Source organism: Talpa europaea, assembly GCF_964194135.1.
Source record: "Talpa europaea genome assembly, chromosome: 9".
Lineage (NCBI taxonomy): Eukaryota > Metazoa > Chordata > Mammalia > Eulipotyphla > Talpidae > Talpa > Talpa europaea.
This window is the reverse complement of record NC_140076.1, coordinates 20124462-20149337: the sequence shown is the minus strand read 5'-3', so window position 1 is coordinate 20149337 and position 24876 is coordinate 20124462. Positions and strand designations below refer to the sequence as shown.

Here is a 24876-nt window from a genome sequence, read left to right as displayed (position 1 = left end):
GGGTGGCTGAGAAAGCTGCCTGAGAGGGCCGGGGGCTTCCAGAAGGAAGTGGGCCTTCCACCAGGTGACTGCAGGCCAAGGTGATGACATATCAGAAGACAAATGGGTCACAGGACAGGGTCAGTGCCAGGCTCAGGCCTCTCTCCAAATAGATGGGACATTCCCCCACTGCAGGGCACTGTCTGCACCATCTCAGAACCCTCCACAGCGGTAATACATGTGTAGTGTCTACACAGCAGTAGTTTTCACCAGTATTTCCTTCTTAGCCGTGGAATTCTTTCTTCCAACAAAAATAAGTATGGCAGGAAATCACACCCATGAGCTGTTTTTGAAGGCCTTGTCTAGTTGAAGCAGGAAGAGAGCTTTACCCCCCCAGCAGGCTTGTCTCCTTCCCCAGCCTAGAGGCCCCTGTGGGTCTCCATGGAACTTGATTGGGAAACAGTGCTGGACACTCAAGGGACACCTGGGATTATGCTGGACATGGTCAGGTCAGAAGACCTGTACCTGGTGTTACTTGCTGGGAGTAGATCTGATCCCACCAGCTCTTGCTGCCCCCTCCAGCCCAGCTGCCTCCAGGCTGAATCTGGACAAGACTGGACCTGCCCTGCCAGTGCCAACCTACCAAAGGAAAGAGTTGTCCTAGCCTGAGCCAGTTTAGGAGAAAATGACATTTTTAGCAAAGCATGTCCCTAGAGTCTCTTCCTAGAGACTCTGGTTGCCGAGTTTAGCCCCCAGCCAGTGTGCTGAAATAACAGTACCCACTAATAATAGCTCTTTTCCCCAGAGACACACACACCTACAGCCTCACACACCTCCGGCCGCCTCAACGTACTTGCTGCTCATTCATCTACAGAGCTCCCTCTTTCAATGTCTGTGCACACAGACACACATGCATTCCTGCCTTCATCCCTTTGACTTCATCCTTGACGACACACACTACAGACACACACACACAAACACAGATGCATTCAGGTGCACCCACCGGTATTTTTCTAACAGATACACTTACACCTGCAGAGCTCCCTCTGCCCACACATTTGTCCGCACAGACATGCAGCAGCATGGGTGGGAGGGGGGAGCAGGACCCTTCCAGCCCAATGGCCCCATCCGACAGGTCGGACCCAGGCATCCCTCCTGCAGAAGGCGGTGAGAGGGACAGCCCCTCTCTCTGGGCAGGGCTCAGTCCTCCCACACACCCGCCCATCAGGCCTGCATCTGGCTCCTCAAGGCCTGCCCAGGACCCAGAGGCCAGCTTACTGTCCACAGCTCTGATTCTTCAGCCTTCCGGCAATGTTCCAGAAGGCAGAAAGCTCTCTAGGCTGACCTCATTCCTGATTTCTCAGGGAGAGAGATTTGAGCCTCCCGATACACGCATCGCTCAGTTATCCATCCCCACTCATAGCCTGGGGATAATTTTTCTTCTGCTTGACGTGAGTAAGATCTACTCTTCTAGCAACTGCTGACTGTAGGCAAACATCCCTGCTATCAGTCTGTGCTCTTGGAACCATCTCATCTGAGTGGCTATACCAAAACGGGCACAAGACGCAGAACCTGGGAGTGGGGTGGAGGAAACCTGGGAGGTTGCTGGATTTCCTGGGACGGAGGTGGACCTCCCCCCCCCCCCGCCACATCTGAGATGGGAATGCACTTTTCCAAAGGGACAGATCCCAGGGCCAACAGCCTGCAGTGCACCTGGAGGACTGACACACCCTCTCCCTGTCCAGAGAGCACCGGGAATTGTGATGGGAGCAGGTGCCTCCAAATGACCCCAAGTGCCAGTCAGAGTTCACTCCTCACCAGCTTCAAGTCCCCACTCTGTGGTTTTATCTTGGACCAAGCAAAGTAAAACACCTGCTTCACTGTACTCTGCATACGGAGGTGGGGTCAAAGAACCAGTGCCCACATGTCCTATCTTGCCCCTCTCCACAGAGCATGTTGGTGTGCCACCCAGGCTGTCCCTCCATGCTGGCCTCACCAAAGGGGGCCTGCAGGGGCTGGAATGTGCCTGCCCCTCGGTGTCCTCCTCTGCATGGAGGAGCTGCGTGCACTGGGCCTGCCACTGCCCGATGGGCTTTCTGGTAAGTGCCCCTTCCTGTAGGTTACTCTCTAGCCTTGCTCTCAGCCCCACTCACCCATCAGGTGGTGCCCCTCCACAGCAGGGTCAGCCTCAGGTTTGGAGCAGATCTTGGCGAATACTGGGAGCTGCCTCTTCTGGGCAGGGAGCTCAGGGAGCTTGTCAGGGGGTGCAGGAGAGGCGGGGGGCGGCAGCAGCAGGAATGGGCCCAGCCCAGTGGGCTCCCTGGGTCCGGGGCCATTGAACATGCTGTTCTGCAGGAAGTCCTTGATGACTCTTGTCCCCTCCAGCACCATCTTGTTGTCGGGGTCCTGGCACGTTTCTGCGGACTTCAGGGGGAACTGGGCCAGGAGCTTGCTGATCTCTGAGTTAGAGACGCCCAGGCTGTGGCCCCCATCCTCTGTCCCCTTGACACTCTTAACCTTGGCAGCACGCAGGATGCCCGTGACCGTGGACATGGCAGAATCGCAGTCCTGCCGGCTGCTCATGAGGGACATGGTCACCTTCGGCTCCAAAAGCTTGGCACTGGCGGTGAGGGCAGCTGCTGGGCGCTCACTGTTGCCTGCCACCAGAGGCAGCCCAAGAAGGCCGCCTGGGTCTGGCTGTCTGGGTCCCTCAGGAGAGTTGCCCGGCACCTCCAGCTCCCCAGGGCTCTCTGACACCAGGATGAGGTTCTCTTTGGTGAGGCTCAAGAACTCCTGCTCCACCAACAGGGAGATCTCATCTTTGTAGCTGCTGAACTCCAGTGCCCTGCAAACAGGTCGGACAGACAGACAGACAGACAGCACCAGGGCCAGTTTAGTAAGGGGGGTTCTGCAGGGGAGACAGCCCCGGGGTATGGGAGTGGACAGAACACCTTTCAGGTAAAAGCAATATGTCGCTTTCTCAAGAGAGAACATGGTGGCTCTATGCACACCAGCACACTCGGTACCAAGAGCACAGTGCGGGGACAGGACGCTGAGTCCTCTGCTCCTGACACCACATCTTGCTGAGGGCACCAGGCCTTAATTTCAGTCCATCCTCCCTCTTCAGTCATGTCCCGGACCTGAAGCAATAAAGGCCTTGCAGCAAAGGGGCCAGAGGGAGCCCTCAGCCCTGAGCACCCAGTCCAGGGTGCGGAGAGTGCATGAGAAAGGGGCCTGGGTGGGTGGCCGGAGCTCACACCTGGCTCTGTCCCTTCCCTGCTCTGAACAGCTAGCATCTCAGTACCCCTGTGTCCTCATGTGGCTGACAGGAAGTCACAGAGGGGCAAAGCACATCTGGCACAGAGTAAAAGGGACACAGGTGTCCACTAGGTTGTCCACACTAGCCCTCTGGGTCCATGGATCCTGGATTCCACTGTGGAATGCCTGGGTCTCTCTTGGGCCTGGGGGCCAGGGGCTGCCTGCTGTGCTGAGCACTCATTAACCCCTTAGTAACTGGGTCCTGATTGGATGGAGGGAGGTATAGGAAAGGGGTCGGGCAGTGGGGGCAGTCGGGAGAGCACAGGAAAGAGCTAAAGCTATGGTTCCGTGTCACTGTTCTAATAAGGGGACAGCCGTGCCTTCTGAACACCAGCCTCACCAGGCTTGGAGGCAGGGAGCAGTGCCTGGAAGGAGCAGGCTCAGGCCAAAGGCACGTGGGTCTGCATCCGGGTGTCACTGGCTATTTCACATCAGACCCTGGGACTTCAGGGATCCCCCTTATAACATGGGTGTGACGCTAGCAGCACCACCTCTGCTGGGGTGAGCACTTGGCGAGCTGGTGCAGGTGAGTGCAGCTGGTGCAGGTGAGCATGCTGCTCTTACCTGAGGCTGGGGGTGGGGGGTTGGGGGGGCATGCTCTTGGTGTCTCCCTTCCCTCTCCCCCCCTCCCCCTCTCTCCCCTTCCCTTGTCTATGAACAGGCCCCACTCTCACTGCGCTGTCCCCAGGGACAATCAGCCTCAGAGACCCAGCCTCAGAGACCAGGCATCGGAAGTTCTGCTTCTAGTCACTCCCCTCGAAATAACTTGCAAAGCAAACTATATAGCAATAGTTATTCTGAATTAAGAAGACATAACAATTATGTTAATTTTTAACTTGTGATAAGGTATTGTGATTGTACTGATACCACCCAAATAAAAGTCCTTATTTTTGGAGACACATACTAAAGTGGATAAAAGCAAGTCTAGGATTGCTTTAAACTTCATCCAGCAAGGGCAGGCAGAGCTGGGAGATGGACTAGACAGGCCTGGCACTGATCTCTGCTGCTTGGGGCTATAGGTACAGGGGTTCCCTGGCGCTTGACTCCCTCTGCTTTTGTCTAGGCTTGGTTTCTGATTTGTTTTGTGTTTTAAATAAAAGCTGGACACAGTACAGGCACCAACACAAAACTCTGCTGAGGGCCTCCCCGGTGGCGCAGCGGTTGAGCACTGGGTTGCGAAGCTGCCCGCAGCCTCTGCAGCACTGGTTCGATACCCGGCCACCAGGTGAGGGTCCCACATGGTGCGCAGACCTCCCCTGCCACGCCCGCTGCTCCCCTCAGCAGTGTACTTCGTCAGTCTGCCTGTTCTGTTCTCCACTCTGGCTCTGGTGAATTCTCTCACCCTCTTGCACTTCTGACTGTACCCAGTGCTTGTATAAATAAATAAATAAATCTTTAAAAAAAAAAAATCTCTGCTGAATCTTCTAAAACAATAGCTCCGGGGAGAAGTCAAAACAGCTTCTAAAAGACTCCCGGGTTCCTGTACCAAAAAACACCCCACAGGTGGTCTCTCCCTTTTCAGTCCCTGTGAGGACGCACCTAGCGCCCCCAGACCTGGGGGCCGGCAATGGAGAGCACCCAGCAGAGGCTCACACAGCATCCATTCCTCTGGGCACATCATAGAATGGGGTTTCTTATAAGCTGGTGTTCCCAGAAGGGGCAGTGAGGGCCAAGAGAGGCCCCCTCTCCCAGCTGTGGATGCTCCATGCGCACCGAGAGGCTGCCCAGACACTCACCATCCCTGGGACAACTTCTACAAACCCCATTTCATGCATTTATCATGAATCCAGTACAGGCCGGCCAAGTAGCCAGGCACCACCTTCACTCACATTTAATCCTCTCCATGCCCCTGAGTAATGGACAGTGTCACCACCACTTTACAGCTGGGAAACGTGAGCCTGAGAGAAGCTAAGGACCTTGTCATCTGTAGGTGAAGAGGCTGAGTCAGATGCCAAAGGGTCCAACTGACTTGCTAACCCCTCCCACCCCTGCGGGGCTTCCTCTCCAGGATAGTGATGGGAGCTCCTCCTGCTCTGTGCAGGGCTTTGTTCCCCAATCCCATGGCAATCAGGGCGTTGCTGGTCTCATCCCATCACTGCAGCAGGGAGGATCATCATGGATCCTGTGCTGTCTTGTGGCATTAGCTGTCCCTGCCAGCCCCACGTCAGCCGCATGTCTTATGAGCACGCCTTCTGAGACTCACGCCAATTTGTGGATAGAAATCTTGAACAGAGAGAGTCTGGGGCCAAGTCTTGGGGATACTGGCAGGGACCGTCCCCCCAGCCTGACAGTAATCCTGGATCAACATTTTGGGGGAAGAAATCAATCCAGTCCCTATTACCCCTCCACTTCTCTAAGACAGCCTTTCGCAAGCACGTCACTGCAGTCAAGATCCAGCACACGGTCCCTGATTGAGGTCTCCCCCACCTGCCACCCCTGTCCCCAAGAAAACAAGATTCACTTGTTCTTATTTGTCCGAGAACACTACAGGCCCACAGAGCGCAGCTTGTTTCAGAACTCAGATCAAACTGGCCCCTCCGGGTGAGCCCGCAGGTAGATTCCCATCACAGGCAGGGAATGGAGACTCCTCTGAGCCCCAGGCACTTCGCCAAGGGGACCTTGTCCCCTCCTCCCACTTGCACGTCCCCTCTCCCCGGCACTCTGGAAGATACCAGGCTTGATCAACCCCAGGGCCTTTGCATTTCTTATGAACTAGATTGATCCTTTAACCGACTCCCTCTCATCATTTAGGCCTCAGTTCAAGTTTCATTTTCTCAAAGGAGCCTTTCTTGCCCATTTTTAAGCCCCCCCCACCCCCTCACATGACACCCTCTGCTCCAACAATCTGTTTATTTTCTTTCTAGCTTTCATCACAATCCAATGGCACCTCTTTCTTGTGCCTTTACTCTCCACACAACAGTCCTGTAGGAGGGACCATGGCTTGCTCGCCACAGAGGCCAGGGGCCTGGAGCACTGGTTGCTACAGGACTCCTGAGCAGCCAAGTCATTTGCTGAACAGGCAGATGGGCCAGCGCCCGTGGGCCAAGTCTTGTCCATCTCCCACCGCTCTTGAAGCCTGTTGCCCAAGGCTGCTGACTCCTTCTGCTGGTGGTGACCTGTCCGGCTCTAGCTCCGTGTCCAGCCTCCCATCTCATCTCAGGCCTGGCATAACTGCGAGCTGACTAGGTAACACCAACCACTCTGTTCGGTCCGGGTCTCAGAACTTGCAACCTCAACAGGCAGCCCCACGGCTGACCCCAGGCATGGTCCCCTGCCTCTCAGCAACCCACCACCCACAGCAAGGTTTCCTTTCTCCCTACACCCTCTCCAGACTTAACAGCAAGGTGGTTCACCTGCGTGTCCTGAAGTCTGCCTTGTCTCCTCTTCCTAAGAAGTTGTGCTGAGCCTGGCATCTTTCCCATGCTACTTGCTTTCCCCTTTGAGTTAGTAAAACCATAAAATCTACCACAGATTCTGTCACAGTGAATCATGGAGGGAGGTTAACCCAGCTCCCGGCTCTGACGAAGGAAGCCAATTCCCCTGACGGGTGCCATGGCCTGGGGCGGTAGCCACACCTCTGCTCTACCCCCTCCTGGACGAGTGTGTCGGTGGTGGCTCTGTGCACCAACACCGCATTATTTCTGCATTCGCAGTGCATGGAGTCGTGTGAAAATAAAGGCTATTGACTGGCTGGCACCCCTTCCCAGAATAATGACTAAGCAAGCGTGCTGTTCGCTCCCCGACAGCAGTTCTGTGTACATGATAACACAGAGCAAAGATGAAAACTGCTATTCATCTGAGCCAAACAACAGAAAAACGCAAGCAGGAAATTGTTAGTGCTGGAAGAGGACACCAAAACAAATATTTTCTTCCCACTCTGGCATTTCAGACCAACGACAAATGCAACCAGGCCCAGCGCCCGGGAGCATGGCGGATGGCGAGGGGAAGCAACTGGGGAGCGGTGGGATGGGGCTCACAGCTGATGGAGAAGGGCCAGCCGCTCACAGGCCAACCTCGCATCCGTGGGTGACAGTCTGCCTTCTCCACGTCTGCATGGGTGGAGCAGCAGAGCCTAGTGGCTAAGGGCTCAGGATGCGGAAACTGGATTCAAATCCCCACCACTCTGTGGAGGCCAGACCTCCAGCAAGCTGTCTAATGAGCTTCTAGGCCTCACTCACCAAACAGTAACACTTATGGAGAGCTACTGGGCCACCAGGTATTGCTCAGCTCTCTATGTGCAAAAATCTCGTCTTAATGCCCACAACAGTGCTGGTGGGGGAGGCGGTATGGTGGACTGATTGAAGTCATGGCCCCATTTGATCACTTCCTGTACCCCGACTCTCTGGTGGTTCAGCCCACCTTGCTTTAGTCATAGCAGACACTTGGAATGCTCTTGGGGATTAGGGTTCAGCTCTTGTTTCTCTTGGGACTCTCTTGCATGTGAAGGAGCCCAGAAGTCTGCTGGGGATGACACACCCCAAGGTTCTGGCCAACGGTCAGCCAGACCCAGTGCGGCAGCTGTGTGGAGAGCCCCAGCCTCACGGTCAAGCCCAGCCCCTACCAGATGAAGTGGCCCCCTTGCCGAACTACACAAATGGGAGCGGAGTAGAGCGCACTAAGCTTTGGGGTGGTTTGTATCAAAAACTAACGCAGATAACATGACCCTGGTTTTTGAAGTGAAGAGCCAACAGAGAAGCTGGGTCATTTCCCCAAGGACACAGAGTTGAGGAGGGACAAACTGGGTGAACAGAGGCCATCTCCTGCAGATCCCTCTCTTTAGCCTCCAGGCTGGCTCCCTGAACCCTGGCCTTCTCTGCAACTAAGACTCAGGAAGGGAAGCGAATTGCAGAAACTACCCAATCAGAGAGCAGAGATGTGCCCTGACTGCTGAGCCCCTGCTCTTTCTCCTCTCTGCTGCTTTGGGAAGTGGAGGGCAGTGGCTAGGAGGCCTGTGGGCCTGGGATCCACTCCTGCTCCAACGCTTCTCTCCTGGTGAACCAGAATTTGTCTCTCAAAATTCCTGAGCCTCAGTCTCCTCCTTCTCAACTGGGAATTCATTTGCTACCTGTCCCTCACGGCTGTTGTGGGTGCAATTGCCAAGTAGACCTGGCACCTAGTAGACCCAGCACAGATCCTGGCTCAGGCCTCAACCCCTCCGAGCATTTCTCTGGACTGTTCCCTGGAAGAAATATCCCTCATGCATGGAAACCAGGGCCTGGCACTTTCCTGCTGGAACTAGAAAGCAGCCAGGAGCCAAGAGGACAAGGCAGAAGAAGGCAGAACTTTGTCGGGTGTCCACCACAGTGCCGTTCAGGAGCCATGGCAGCGAGCCATGGTGGCGGGGGGGAGGCACCAAGGGGCTGGACAAGGAGAGGACTTCACAGAAGCAGAGACTCCGAGTCCAGCTGGCTTCATTCTCCAGGGGCCCCTACCTCACTTGGGTTGAAGGTGTTGGGCACTGAGTCTTCTTGTCCAGATGGGGAGCAGGGAAAAAACTTCTTTCCCCTGACACATGTTACAGCATCCAGGGAGCACCCTGCACAATGTGGAGGGAAGGGGCACTGCCACCTCTGTCATAGCTACCCCATGTCTTGCTCCAGCTGCTCTAACCTCCAGAGCCAGGATTCACTGAACTGCCCTGAGTCTCTGCCTTTGATACATACCACTGCACACACACAAACACCCCAACCCCTGCATACACACCACAACCATGCACGTGCACACTCACACAATAACCATGTACACACAGCACACGACCGTCAAACACATACAACCACCACAGTCATGCACCACACACAGCCATGCACACGTACATCAACCCATGTGGACACTTCACACCCATGTACACATGTACTAAACATATGCACAAACACACCACACCTATACCTACATAGCCTAGCCATGCACACACTCCACTGTCATGTATACACACCATAGCCATGTACACACATAGGATATAACCATGGATGTACCCATGAACACACACAGAGCACACACACACATGCACAAACACCCTTAGAACCATGTACACAGCCCCACATCTGTGCACAGACACACACACCACAGCCTTGTGGAGAACCAGCAGAAAGGAGATGAACCTGGGGAGGATGGTGAATCCACCTCTCCCGCCCTGAGGGGCCTGTTCGGTGTGGGGGAGGGGCAGCGAGCAAACCTACAGGTTCAGTCACCATCCCAGGGCCTGTGCTTACTGTGTCCCAAAGGTACCCGGAATCCCACTGAGTTTGTTCTGGGAGGGGATGCCTGAGGCCTTCAGAAAGCTTGGCCTCCCCACCCCCGCCCCTCCTCCACTCTCAAAGCTGCTGCGTGAGGATTAAGTGCGATGATGAATGTGAAAGCACTTGGCAAACTGTAAGGAGCTCTACGCAAATGTTAGCAGCTCAGACTGAGAGACCCTGCACGCGGTGCGGGTGTGGGTGCGGGTGCGGGAGAGCTGCCCAGCAGGCCTGGGGCCTGCTGACCCCTCACAGCCCAGGCCTGGCTGGCCAGGGGTCGAAAACCAGACCCCAGAATGAGTCTCCTGATCTGCTCCATGGTGGGAGACGCCCGCCTGGTGAGAGGAGGTGATCCTGTTAAGCCCCTCAGCCTCACTTCTCCCAGATAGCAGCCTAGACGTTTTACAGTGTCCCTGGCATACGCCGAGAACTCAGGAAGGCTGCTCCTTCCCTCGCCTTTCTTGGAACTCAAAGTGCATCCCTTTTAAGCAGGAAGTTCCCTCAGCTTTGGCCCCCAACATGTCAGAGAACTTTCTATAGCAAGGCGGCGGCACCTTCGGGTCTCGTTTCACATGCAGACAAGGTCCTCGGGTGAAAAGGCAGCCTGGGCACCTGCATGCAGAGCAGGAATCCACCGCCACCGCCTCCCCCCACCCCCCCCCCCCCCCGCCTCCAGCGGGATTCCACTTGCCTATTTGCCATCTATCTTGCACTTGGAGACACCCAGCCAGGTGTGGATCCACGTGGACACTGCCGGCTCCACCCAGCCAGTGCCCAGAGGCAGGCGGGACAACCGGAGAAAGCAGATTGGCACTTGGAAGAGAGAGCCCTCCACCGGCCCCCCACCACCCTGCTAACACCCCCGTCCCCCTGCAAGGGAAAGCACACGTTGAGAACCTGGAAGCAGCTTGGATGGCTTGTGGGTGAGGGATTCAGTGAGCTGAGGAATGAGACGGGAAATACTGGGGAATAAATACAGCAATAAAGGAGCTTCGGCTGGGAGCTACAGAGTAATTCTTATTGTTCAAATTATCTTTAAAACTTTTCATTTGAATCTGTTTAATAAGAGAAGGCTTACCCCAAGGAAGAGGTATTTTTTTAATGTGACTTGGGAGCTGAATTGGAAAGAACGTTGCAACAAAGATATTAAAAAGGGGATTAAACCAAACCACTGGTGGCCCATCTCTGCAGGCCCCCACAACCTGCGACACAGCTACTGAAACCATAAAATTAAATTAAAAAGGGGGACACGGGACGTGGGACGCGTTAATCACGATTCATCTTCCCTTCACAGCTCATGGCTCCTGGTGCTAAGCAGACACAAGGGCTCCGGGCATCCAGGAAAGAGCTCAGCTCAGAAGCCCCACTGGGTTCCCATTCCTGCTCTGCCCCCGCCACGCTGATGACTCTGGACAAGTGACTTAACCTGTCTGAGCCTCAGCTTCCTCATCTGTACAATGGAAGGGTTGCTAAGACAGAGTTCAAGTACAGAGCCTGGCGTATGACAGCTGCTCCAGAAAATGTTATTTCACGTCTGCGTAGCCTAAGACAGAAGGAGGGGGCACAACACCGACCTGCAGTGTCTTGGCTTATTGCTATTCTGTCCCTATGTCCACCAATGTTTCCTCTGATGTCTATGGCCGCTACCTTGGAGCCCAGTCACCCCTGGGTCTCACGGCCTTCTCTGCGGTGACATCATTATGGTGCATCCATCAGTCCCTTCCTCATTCATTCATGTGCACTGCACGGCCACCGAGTGCCGGAAACTCATCCAGGCACTGGGCAGACAAAGATGTGGAAGACACAGCATTGGCCTAGAGGAGCCATGGTCAAGTGGGGGAGTAGGGCTGCTGACACATGGTGGCGTACAAAGCCAGGTGACCCCCTCACAAGAACTGACCCCCCCCAGGACACTGACAGACAGTTATGATCAAAGCCAGGTGACCCCCTCACAAGAACTGACCCCCCCCCCCCCGACAGACAGTTATGATCAATCCTGGGAGCTGTGTCTTCCATCACACTCACGATTCTGGGGACTTGCTTCTTGACCTTTTAGCTCACCTCCCTCTGTCTCCTCTGGAAGCTTTCCCTGGCCCCCAAGCTGGACATGAGTCCCCTTAGTGTGTCCCCATGGTACTGGTGTTTTTCCATCGAACATTTATCAACATACTGTGTTGTGATCTGCATTTCTCAAGACATGGAAGGTCCATGAAGGAGGACACAGGCCCCATCTTTTGCACCAGTGTTTTACATGTAGCAGGTGCACAGGGAACATTTGTCAAATGTCACTGCTACCAAATGCATGTGTGTTCATCACACTTGCTGGGCTGGAACTCCTTTGAAAGAAGGGCTTCCACCCAGCCTGCTTCTATATCTCTGGGGCCCAGCACAGGGTCTAGCACCAAGAAGACAACTGTGAGTCTTGGTTGAAGGAATAAAAAAAAAATGCCATTTCATAGTCAGGGCAATGGGAGTCAACAGCAAATCTAAGCCCCCATTCTGGGGCCGTGAACTTTCAGTGACGTGTGGGATGAATGAATAATTGTGGAATATGAGTCAGTAAGTGGCTTGCCACAATTCTCTGAGCCCAAATGTAAGACTAATTAAAAGATAACTGAACATAATTCTGGAGTTTAATTGATACTAGACAGAACTATTGACTTCTCCCCAGAAGCCTATTTCTCCCCTTTTCTTCCCAACCTAGTAAAGGGCACCATTTCAACCAGTGGGTCAAGCCAAAGTCTTGTTTCAGCTTTGAGGTCTCTGTTTGTGCATCCTCAGCAGTCCCACTGACTTCTCTCAAAATACAATTTTGGAAGTAAATCCCTTGCTTTTTCCATCTCCACAGCAACCACTTTGGTCTGGCCTCCACCACCATCAAGCCTCACCTGGACTACTGTAGCATCTTCCCAGAGCTCTCCCAAATTCCTCTCCACGCCTGCAAACTATTTCCATGCAGCAGCTGGAGAGAGCTTTAAAAACTAGTGAATGTGATCATGTTATACCCTTTCCTAGAAATCCCATAACATGGAGACTAAAATCTGTACTCCCCACCATGAAACTCCAGGCTTCTAAGACTTGCCTGCCGCCTAATATCATCTCACCCCATGTGCACAGTGTCTTGGCTTATTGCTATTCTTCACGGCCCCTCCCCAGCCACTCCAACTTCAGTGTCCTCGAGGTTGCGCTCTCTCTGCCTGGATGTCCTTCCCTGCATCTTCACCTGATTGGCTCCTTCTAGGTCTTCAGGGGTTGGTTCAAATGATCCCCTCTCGTCAGAGAGTCCTTTCCTGCCCTCCCCTTCTGAAGTTGCTATCTCTGGTGCTTTACTTGACTTTATTTCCATTTAAGCACTTGTTGCTACTGAAATTATCTAGTTTACTTGTATGTGTTTAATATTGGCTCCCTACGTCAGGAATACAAGCTCTCTGCACATTCTTAAGTTATTTTTTTTTTGAGTTATTCATATTCTGTTTTCCTTTCCTACTTGAATGTAGCAAGGCAGGACCTTCTCAGACTCATAGCTCTACCTCGCTAGCTCTTAACACAGTGCCAGGCACACAGTAGATGCTTGGTAAATATTTGCTGAATAAGTAACTGAATGAATGAATAAAATGATGAATGAACTCAATAATGGGTCCATGGGGTGAAGTCAGTTTGGGGAGAAAAGCAAATGTAGTATGAATCACCTTAACAGGAATACAGAATATAGACAGTGAGAAACCAATGTGCATGGATTGGATCGCACCTGGGTGACTGTCCTTGTTCTGGTTACTGCAGTGCCACAGGACCAGCAGCCTGGGCAGGAAAGGAACCACGTTAGCACGTGAGGAGGAAACAGAGAAAACCAGAGACACTCAGCTTATAGAAACAAGAAATCCCAGGAAGAATATTGTTGTCATCTTTTCATATCTAAAGAGCTATTGAGAGAAAGAGAAGATAGATTTGGTCTGGAGCCCTAAGGGCAGAATCCAGATCAATGGGTATTAGCTTGATAGGAAAAGATTCAGTTCAGGAAGAAAATGGCCTTATGACAATCAGGGCTCAGGACAAAGGAAGCAGATACCTAAGGTAAGTGATGAGCTCCCCATCTGAGAAAGTGTACAGACAGCTCCCCACTTGGCAAGGATGTAGAGGAAGGGGACTCAAGCAAATGAAAAATCCTTGTACCCTGTCCTTGAGATGTCTGGGTTTCTACAATATCTACAGGGATAGAGACAAGAAAAAATTGGTGGGGGGGGGGTAACAAGAGTTTTAGAATTTACTTATCTAGCCACGGATAGCAGAAAACATCACCAAAATCAGATCTGCAAATTAAGTCATAAGGTCTCCCTGGTGGCGCAAGGGGTTAAGACGCAACCTATGAAGCAGTCCGCAGCCTCTGCAGCACAAGTTTGAGCCCCTTGATTCCCAGGCAGGGAGCTACCCACAGGGCGCAGCAGACCTCTCCTGTCTCCCCTCAGCAGTGTTTTTCAGTCAATCTGTCTGTTCTGTTCCCCACTCTGTCTATGGTGAATCCTCCCCGCCCCCCGGACCTCTGGCCTGTACCCCAGTTCTTGTATGCATAAATAAATCTTTTTTAAAAATTAAGCCATAGAAAGACTAGCTGAGAGGCGTCTTGTGGGCCTGCAGCCATCTAGAAAGATGCTGGACAGCTCCCTGGATTTGAGATCTCTTTCCTAATAGGTCATCATTTAGGACATAGGACAGACAGTCAAATATTTTGCCTATTCAAAAAGATGCCTCAATTTCTAGGAGAAGATAGTCAATGCCATCCCATAGTGGTTCTGGGTTTGCTTTCTTAAGTACATCACTTCCAAACCATAGGGCCTCAAGCAAAGAATTAACCCCTCTAAACCTGTTCCTTCATCTATAAACAGGAATTCATTTAAAAACAGGGGAGGGAGGAGTCGAAACAATAGCAGCTCAAATTTGATAATTAATGCAACTCAGTGATAGACACATAGACAAATATTCACTATACCACTCTCTTTTATGCATTTGTAAATTTGCATAATAAAAAGTAAAGAGAGGGGGAGTTTAAAATAGTACCTACCTCATGTAATAATTGTAGGGCTTAAAGAAATCATCATCGTTATTACAAGGAATCTTTACAAATCCTCATTATTACCAGGAATGTTTCAATATCCCATTTAATCATCCCAACAACCCTACGAAATGCATAGTAATCATCTCCCTTTGGCAGATGAGGAAACTGAAGCTCACACAAATTAAGCAAGTCTGTAGCTGGCACAGGCTGAAATGCGATCTGAAATCAGAGTTCTCTGACTCCACCATCACAGCTGCTTTTATTTCGAGAATAGCTCATTGTGTTCTGCTTGGTTGATATCTACACGATTATGATACCATTTATTCATCTAAGTCGGTGGTTTCCGAGCTCTTCTTTCAGTAATAGAACCTTTTTTCAAAAGCAGCCTTTACTCAGAACTCCAGTAAGCCAAACTGATAAAAATCAAAACAGCTCTGGTTGAAATGAGCATCTGGCCCAACAACTAGGTCACTTGATTCTAGGGTGGTCCCCAAAGCACTCTAGGGTCTCTAAGCATAGTTTGAAAATCCCAGGTCGAAGACAACAAGGACAACAACAAAAAACCCTTAAATCCTCAGGGTGACATTTAAGGACAGCCTCATTTGGATAATGCATCTTTCAGTTTCCTGCCTCCCATCACATTTGATCCTCATTATCAACTCTGAGGTAGACAGGTAGGGCAGATCACCCTCAATTTGCAGATGAGAAAAATCAAGGCCAAATAGAGTGAAGCAACTGGCCAAAGGTGTGCCAGGTCACTTTTCGGCCAAGTACAGACTGGAAGTAGAGTTCTGTCTCCATTAACTCGGTGTGACCTGGCAGAAAGGGTGCCATCGACTAGAAATGGCCACTGACCCTTAGTCTACAAAGTGGACAAGCCACTCCTCCGTCATTCAGGGCCCAGCACACAGCCCCCACAGGCGTCCTGCCAAGGCCCTGTCCAGAGCAGATGGTAATGGGCAGGAGACAGGGGCTGGTGCCATGGGAGGGTTGCTCGGCAGGAATTTGGCTATAGAGAAGCCATTCCGATCCCAGTCTGTCCTGCTGAGCACAGGGCAGGGGAGCCAGTAACAGCCAAAGGGCCTTTCAGCTTCATCTGCAGCAAGTACATGAGCCTGGAAAGGGACTGCAAGCAGTACAGACCTGAGCAGCAGTTATACACTGCCTTTCTTCTTAGCTCTTGTGCAGAAATCCCCCAAACCAGATGCAATTCATAATTGCTTGAATGGTTCCCCCACTCCAGAGCATCTCTGAACTGAGCTGGAGCATGTGTCGGAACAGGCAACACTTAATTATCACTTAGTCTTTAATTAGCACTTAATTATTAACACTTAATCCATCTGTAAAATGGGGACACTAATACCTGCCTCATAGGGACACTGGGAGGATTAATTAATGTTTGCAGCCCACTTTGAAGATGCAAAGCACTGAACAAGTGCTCAACAGTGGCATTAATAACCACGGTGGATTTACTTGCTTCTTCCTAACGAGCTCCCTTCTTTCTCTCTGCTCCATCCTCTCCTTGTGAATAACCATCCCCAACATTATCTGCCTGACTTTGCCCTGGTGGAGAAACATTTAGCTCTGTGTTTCCCAGACACAGGATTTCCCATCCAGGAAACGGGCTATTTACAGCCATCTTCCCGCACTTTAATTTTCCATTATGTCCTCTGAATATGTCAATGCCTTCCCAGTAAATATTTTGATGTGTGCTCTTGCAGCGGCTTCTGTGGAGGCTGAATGGGACAGCTGCTCCCTGTATTAGGGAATTCCAGATGTGGTTTAAAACCACCACACTCATCTGTGCCAACGCCTAGCCTTTGAGGGTGGCTGGGGGAAGGATCTTGTTGCCTCAGTGTTGGGTAGCTTTCAAGGTGTACATCTGCATTGCCTATGTCTTCAGAATAAGAAATACCCCCTTACTGGGCAGCAGAATACAGTCCCCCACGCAACTTTAGGACCCCAGTCAGCTCTACCAAGAACTCTGGACAAAGGATGGTGGGGTATGGAGGAAAAGCATGCAGACTTTAGGATTTCACCAGACTGAACGATAGACCAGAACCTTCTCCCAGACCCGGTCTCTTCCCTCCTCCCTGATGCCACCCAAGAAGGGGATGGATACTCACTCTTCCTGGAAGCTGAGCCTGTTGTCTCCTGGAGTCCCAGACATGGGGGCAGAGAACTGCTCTCTGGAGGACTTGGGCTGCAAGGCCTCAGGTAGACCCTGAACTCTCTTCCAGATTTCATGGCAGGTCTTGTCGAGGCTGTCTTGGGGTGTGTCCTGGTGGATCCAGATGTATCTGGGGAACGGGCCCAGGGCGGAGGAGCGCTTGGCCACCAGGGCCGAGGTGGAAGGGAGCCCGTTGCCACTGGCCATCCTCCTCCTCTCTTTCAGGAAGCCCTTTTGTCCACCCAGGGCTCGAAGACAGGGGGACCATCCACCGCCACCCCTCATTCACCAGAAAGGGAGAGGCGGATGGGGCAGAAATAGTTCAGTTCTGTCCGGCTGTTGCTCCAGCAAGGTTCCTGTGCTCAGAGGTCTTGGATTTGTGTGTGAGTGGGGGATGGAGGACAGCTTTCTTTTGGGGAGGGGGAGCTTATTTTGATTTGTTTTTATTTGCTCTTTCCTGGCTTTGGCCCCCCTCCCCCTCTCCCTTAGAAGAAAATATTTAAAAGTCAACAAAAACCAGTAGCTTAGTAACTGTGGAATCCCCCTGAGCTCAGGAACCAGGCGCCTAGGCGGGCAGAATGACATCTGGGAACTGCTGGAGGGGGAGGGCTGGCTCTCCCCACAGTCCCTGGCACTCCCCCCTTGCGAGAAGCCCTGACACCCTGCAGCCCTGGGGCTCAGCCCATTCTCCCCGCTAAGCCTAGGGGATGGCTGGGTGCGGCCTGGCACTGTGCTAGGCACCGCAGGGGCAGGAGCCCGCCATTAGATGCCCTCTCTGGCCTTCCCAGCGACCCGCGCCCCCTGAGGGCCAATGGCCCTCCGCCCCTGGCAGGCAAGTCCCCCCTGGGCTCGCACACTGTCCCCCGGGGCCGCTCTCCAGCGCCCCTCTGCTGCCCGCGGCGGGGAAGTCCTTGGCGTGAGGCCGCCCGCAGCCCCCGGCGCCCCCGGCCACCCCGACGGGCCCCTCCCGTGGCGGGCAGCGGGCAGCGAGCTCGGCCTGGAGAAGGGACCAAGTGCCTTCAAGGGGCGCTGTCTCCGCGCCCCTCTGGGCGGCTTAGGTCGATTTGTGTGCCGGCGACTCCCACCACACCCTTCTCCTCGCCCGGCGCTGGAATTCCTCTGTGGGTTTCAAACGCAACGGCTGGGCTCGGTGCGCGGGGCGCCCCAGGTTCGGTGCCCAAGGCCCTCCGGCGGGTGGGGGTGGGGTGGCGTGGGGATGGGGGTTGGCGTGTTCGGCTTTCCTGGTTCGAGGTCGAGGGCACCGCTTCTCCACTCGCCTCTCCCCCACCCCTTGCTGGGCACACAGCGCGCCCCTGCTGATGGCCTGGTCTTCCCCAACCGCTGCCCTATGGGCGCTTACTGGGTGCCAGCCGCTGGGCTGTGTTGTCCTAGTCAGTCCTAAGAAGCTCAAGCTCGTGAAGTTACTACCGTTATTTATTGTCGTTCTACATTTGAGGCAACAGAGGTGTCTGCCCAAGGCCCCGCTAGGAAGGGGAGAGCTGGGATTCAAACCCAGGCTTCCCCCAGCCTGACCTGGTAGCTCTGTTGGCCAGCGGGTGGCGGGGGGGTGGGGTTTGGGGGGGGGCGGGCAGGGAACCGGAGGCCTGGGGTGTGGGGGTGGAGGCGCTGGCTGATGGCAGAGGGGGTGGGGCCAGTGGTGCAGGGAGAAGGGCTAAGTAAGCTGTTTGCTGCTCAGCGGTTCCTCCCCTCTGGCGGCAGCTTCTAGTGATGGTTCAAGCCTTCCCCCAGGAAAGGAGGGACAAGAAGGAGGGAAAGCATGGAGAAAAACAGATGAAAAAGCAGCCTGTAGTTACAGGGCTGGGTTGAATCCTGACACAGCCACTTCCTAGCCATAGTGACCCTAACAACTTTTTTTTCACTTTGCCCATTCACGTGCATGTTCCCTAGAAGAGCCCTTGCCAGGTGAGTGGTTGGGCAGGAGGAAGCATGAAGGTGAACCGTGCTGGCCGGTCTCTGCTCTCCTGGAGTCTCTATAGTCTCCCAGAGAGACAGATCACTAACTAGCAAAGCAAGTAAATGTGCAGTAATATAGATGAAATTAGGGTTCTTTTGGAAATTTGCCAAAGAAGCAAGCAGCCTGAGATGGCCCCAGGTAGGCCTCTTTGAGGAGGCATTTGACATGGAAGAGCTGCATGAAAAAGAATGCTTTTCTGCAGGATGGTGTTATGAATTATTATGAAGATCAAATTCCTGGCACATAGTAGGCACTCAATAAAAATGTGTTGGATGAATTAATGTTATACTGTATGTAAAGTGCCTGGCCCAATATGCAAACTTGCTCTTTACAGAGGGGCTGAGTGCCTGGAAATGTTGACTCTAAATTTTGAAATCTGAGCTTTTCATTCCCCTTTGATTTTCATTATAAAATTGAAGATGTGCTCCTTTGGGGAAAATTCCGAGGACCTAGACTGAATAAAATTATAGTTAAGAATGTAGAAAACCTTTTAAGATAGTGTATTTAAAGAAAAGTGATCATTTCTGATGAAATATTAATAGTTCTGAAAATGTCACTCAGTGTTTGTGCTGCTTGGCATTTGGTTGGCTAACACCTATGCTTGGAGCAGAAGGCCAATGACCTGCCCAGGCCCCAGGATGTGGGAACGTTAGCCAGCTCATTCACTCCTTCCATTTTCTTGCTCCTTAAACAGGAGACCAGACAATGGGCTAAACTAGAAAGGATTACAAAATAAACAGACAAAACCAACCAACCAACCAACAACAACAACAAAAAAAAAACAACAGGAATAAGGAAGAAAGATAGAGGCATGTTTCTCAGGACATAGCTGAAGTTTCTAGAAGATTCTATCAAAAACATAAGTTGGTATACTTACTTAGAAATAGCATAAAGTTACATACAATACAGTAGCCAACACCCACATGTGGCTATTTTAATTTTAATTTAATATAAATTAAATGAAAATGTCTGTTTTCTAATTACCTTAGCCACATTTCAAGGGCTCAGTGGCACTTATTTTATACATGCAAAGTCCCTAGAACAGCACCTGGCACATGAGAGACACATAAAAGTGCAGTGTATTAGTTCCCTTTGATTACGCTGAAATGTATGCCACTGGAGTTTCTAAATAACAGACTTTGTGCTATGTATAGGGAGAGAGAGCTTTGCTGCCCTGGGAAATTGTATGATGGAGGAATGGATTCAAGTCATCAACTAAGCCCTTCTAGGCTTTATTCATTTTTGACCACCTACCATGGACCATGTGGTCCAGGCTTAGGGCTAAGAGATGAATAAGACCTCTAGCTTAGGCACTGGCACAGGCTAGCAAAGCGGGTAGAGCATTCGTGAATGCTCTAAGTACCTGAAACACAGCAGATGTGAGAAAAACCCAGCTTATTCTAGCCTCCTTCCAATATGTGGTTATGTTCCTCCAGCACTTGAATACATATATATTCACTATTCCATCTTCAACACCTTGAACGGTGCTGAATCTACACCTACATATAACTGTATCTATATATGAAGATAGTCCTGGTCCCTACCTTTTTTAGAGCTTGAATAAAGCATTCAGTGGCCATAGACACCATCACTAAGTTATTTTTAGTTTGAACACATTCTTAACTTACCCCTCCTACCCCTATTATCCAGGGCAAATTGTTTAACCTCTTTATGCCACCGTTTGCTCATCTGTGAAACAGGGATAATAAAACACTGACCTCATATTGCTGTTTTGTGACAATTGAGATAATAAATGTGTCGTGCTTAGCACAGTCTGGAATGTGCTCCACACCCATTGAATGTTAGCTCTTGTTATTTAGGATTCTGGGGTTCTGGCCTTCTCTAGTTGGAACTAAGAAAACCCCAGGAGGAGGCAGTTCTTCCTACCTATTCTCTAGCCAAAGACTCCATGCCCCTGGCTTCTGTCACTCACACAAACACAGGGGGTTTGGAGAACTCAGAGAAGTGGATGCAGCCTCAGCTCCCCTCAGATCGCTACAGTCCCTAAGCCAGCCTACTTTGGGAGACTCAATTCTCATTTAACATATCTGAAACACACCCGCCTCTCACCACAAATAGTACTTTGGGACTGTTAAAAAAAAAATTGAGAAGGTTTTTGCCATTTTGCTTTTGAAAGTTTTGGCCATGAGTAATTTATTTAATTTTCGGTTGGCTATGATTTCTCCCCAATCGCCGTGCCTACCCGGGGGAATCTTGCACAGTGAGAAAACTCCAACCTACAAATTGTTATCAAATGTAATGAAAATTTTATGACTACTAAATTCAACAGTTAATGAAGTTGACATAATGTTAGATTTGGCATTTAATTAAATATTTACTGATTTCCATGTTGCTTTCCCTCTTTGAATTGTGGAGCTGTTAGAAAAATGTTTTCAGGCCTCAAACTTCTTGGTAGGCCCCTAAAAAAAATGCTCTCATGCTGATGGTGCCTAGTAGGGATAAGAAGTGGGTCCATATCCCAAGCACATTTCTTACAGACAAACCATCAGACCTGGAGGACAAAGAGGGTAGAGCTATTTCATGGAAATGGGCCTCCCTAGGGCCTGGTCCTAGCACCTGAATCTGGCTCCAAAGCAGCCAGTCATTTCCAGGACTTTGTAAGGACACTAGTGCGTTCTAGAAGCAAAGCTATGACTCTGGGACTTCTCCCTTCTGGCAACATCATCAGCAAACCCTGTAGCTTCCCAGGGGGATTTTTGCCTCTATCCCTTGCTACATGTGAGAAGACTGTTAAGTTTGGATGGTGTCTACAAACACATTGAATTTGAATTCCTGCTCTATCTACTAGTGTGACTCTGTACATGCCTAAATTCTCCAGCATTTTGACATCTGCAAAGTGGGAAAAGCAGTAGTTCAGAGGGGAGAGATTCAAATAGGGAAGGGCATGTTTGAAGTTCTCAGCACAGTGTCTGGCTCGGTGATTATTAGTATTGTTACTATTTATACTACTGTAAACACGGGAGCCTGTCAGATAGCTCCCGTGGGCCTCCTTGGTGGCGCAAGGGGTTAAGCACCATATTATGAAGCAATCCGCAGCCTCTGCAGCACAAGTTCAATCCCCAGCCGGCCAGGGAGGAACCCACATGGTGCAGCAGACCTCTCCTGCTGTGCCCGCTGCTCCCCTCAGCAGTGTATTTCAGTCAGTCTGTCTATTCTGTTCCCTGCTGTCTCTGGTGAATTCTCTTACCCACCCCCCCCACCCCCCCGCATCTCTGGCCTGTGCCCCAGTACTTCTATGCATAAATAAATAAATATGAAAAAAAGAAATGAAGTTAGGGAAAAGGAAGGCCATAGCTGGTGGAGAGAGAGACTATACCTTGGCAGCTGTGGCAGACATAGAAACTGTGGCAGCTTGGAAGCTGTTATTCCAAGCAAGACACAATAAGGTAGCAAAAGTCAGAATCCAGTTGACATTCTGCTCCTGCTTTGGTCGTCCTGCCAGGCCCTGTCACGATAGCTACCCCAGAAATTCTTGGAGAGGCTCTCGATGGGATTCCTTTCCACTAGAAATTCTGAGTTCTGCCTTTCCTTCCATAGTTTTCATGCCAGGACGTTGGTTACCAGTATGCATTCATTAAGATTTAAGGTACTTGCTGCTGAGATGATTTGAGAGGGCTTTCAGATTAAAAGGTAAAAATTACAGCATGGAAGAGTAAAGCAAGAAGTGACTCCATCTAAGGAAAACAGAGTTGCTACTTTGAGGCACCTGAATGGTCAGAACACATGGAAGTAATAAGGTAATAAAACTGGGTATCCCTATTTGTCAGCTCAAGCAAAAATGGAAACACGTCGGATGGCAGAGTTTTTATTTTTTGACAGCAGAAAATACACATCTTCATCTGCAGAGACAAAATGTTTCCTGGAAATAACCCCAAGCATGAATTTATCATGAGTCCTTGTATAAAGGACACTGAGTGACAGAGTGGGCAATATATTCAATTCTGTTTTCATAAAGACAGAAATGCCATTAAGTTGGTCAGTTTCTCACATCAGGGTTCTCTGAAGACAGAGCATAACATTAAATCATAACTCAGAGAAGGCTTTTTTTTTTTAAGGAACTCAGATAATGAAGTCCAGGAGAGATACCTTTGGGTCTGTCCCACACAAATTACTGAGCACCTACTCAAGCATCCCCACTCCCTCCCTGTACTCATCTCCCCATTATTCCATCCTCCATCTATCCTCTCTCCCTCCATGCTTCCTTTCATTTATCTTTCCCTCATTCCATCCTTCCATCCACCTGTCCTCCTCCTGTCCCTCTCTCCATCCATCCTCCCTCCATCCTTCATCCACCCTGTCCAACATTCAGCCAAGATCTACTGAATTCCCGCCATGTGCCAGGCACTCTGAATGGCACTGGTGAAGATTGTAAGATCTGAAACTGGATTGAGTTTTGAAGGACAGCTAGGAAAATGCCAGACAAAGAGGGAGAAGGACATCATTCCTAGCAGAAAGAGTAGCGTACCCAAAGGCTTAGAGGGAAGGGGCAGAGAGCATGGCTGATTTTAGGAATGGCTAAAGCCTGGGGGCTGGGACATGGGCAAACGGGGGGTTGTAGGGGGAGGCTAGAGGGGCAGGGAGTGTCAGGCAATGGAGATTCTTGTAAGGAAGGCCTGGTAGCAGGGAGCTTGGACTTTGTAGGTCATTAGGAAACATCTGGGGAAGGCCGGGCAGCCGTAAAATCAGGTGAGTGATTTAAAAGGTTCAAAGGGAAGACACATTGAACAAGGCAAGAGCAGAGTTGGGACACCTGCCATGTGGTTGTTGTAAGTAATCAGAAAGAGGGGCCCTGGCTAGACTGGGGGGGGGGTGTTAAGGAGGTAGAATTTAGAGTACTTGGGGACTACCTGCATTTGGAGCTGAGTAAGAGGAGAGTCCAGGATGAACCCCCAAGTTTCTAGCTCAGGAACCAGGTGGACATGGCAACGGTTTCCTGAGATGGGGGACTGAGCAGAGTCAGATGGTGAATGGCTAGAGGTGGGAGAGTCCAGCTCTGAGTAGGCTGGGCCAGCACACTCCTTGGGAGATCCAAGAGGAGAGAGGCCAGATACAAGGGTCCCTGGGGACCCAGGAGACATTCAGGGGGTGTCTGCTACAGAGGAGAGCTATAAGGAGAGCTACAAAAGTCCACTGTGGGGGTGGGGAGGGATGAGAAAGCAGACTATTTTATTTTTAAAGATTTATTTCTATTTATTTTCTATTTATGCATACAAGAATGGGGGTATAGGTCAGAGGTGTGGGGGCAGAGGCGGGGCGGCTGTGAGAAGATTCACCAGAGACAGAGTGGGTAACAGAACAGGTGGACTGACTGAAATACACTGCTAAGGAGAGCAGCGGTCAAGACAGGAGAGGTCTGGAGAGGTCTGCTGCGCCATGCGGGTCAGCTCCCTGGCTGGGGGATGGAACTCATCTGCAGTGACTGGCGATAGCTTGATAGTGCTGAGATTTAACCCTTTGAACCACCAGAGAGGCCAAAGAAAGCAGACTATTTTAGAGACAACAGAGAGTAGCAGGTCAGAGGTATGGTTTCCCTCCCTCTCTGCCTTCCCTAGCACCCAGGGCAGTGAGGGCTGCAGTATTTGCAGACTGTGTTAACCTCCTTGCATTGGCTTTCTTCTGGAAAAGTGCCACTTCTCACCTGCCCCTCTCTTCAGGCTGAGCTAGAAGCCCTTTTCTCTTCCATGGCACCTTGTTTGTGTTTCTCCCAGAGTAATCAAGTTGTGCTGTTTAACTCTCTTATCAATAAGCAATCCACCCCCTGAGGGCAGGGACCACTAGCTAGCAAGATCTTATTCTTCTTCACATTTGTATTCTAGCCCAGAGCCTGGTATGCAGATTAATGTTTGTGGCACAAATGAAATGAATAAGCGTGAGGAATAGGTGGAGGGCGGTGCAGGACACTCAGTGAGAGAGGAAATGGGAAAGCCTCCGAGTCCACAGCCTGAGGAAAGGCAGGGCTGATTGGAGGGATGTCAAGTGGAGGGGATGGTCTGCGATGGCTCCTCCCCTGTGGATTGTGGCCTCTGACTAGTGGGGGGAAATTTGACCTCTTTTGCCACTGTTGAGCTCTCTCTGGTTCCTCGTTTCCCAGATGGAGGATTTTCTGCAAGAATTTTCAGAATTCGGTGGC

At 51.1% G+C, this 24876-nt stretch overlaps 1 protein-coding gene across 1 annotated transcript in view; it reads right to left on the bottom strand.

Annotated features, from left to right (window-relative positions):
* Positions 1–17035, bottom strand: part of LOC311176236 (uncharacterized protein C1orf94) — a gene marked incomplete at both ends in the record, with an annotated part of 31237 nt that extends 14202 nt beyond the window's left edge. Inside the window, 2 exons of the mRNA XM_084241547.1 lie at positions 2133–2824; positions 16707–17035. Of these exons, the coding sequence (XP_084097673.1) occupies positions 2133–2824; positions 16707–17035 (1021 nt within the window). The remainder of the gene's footprint in view (positions 1–2132; positions 2825–16706) is intronic.
* Positions 17036–24876: the final 7841 nt, after the last annotated feature.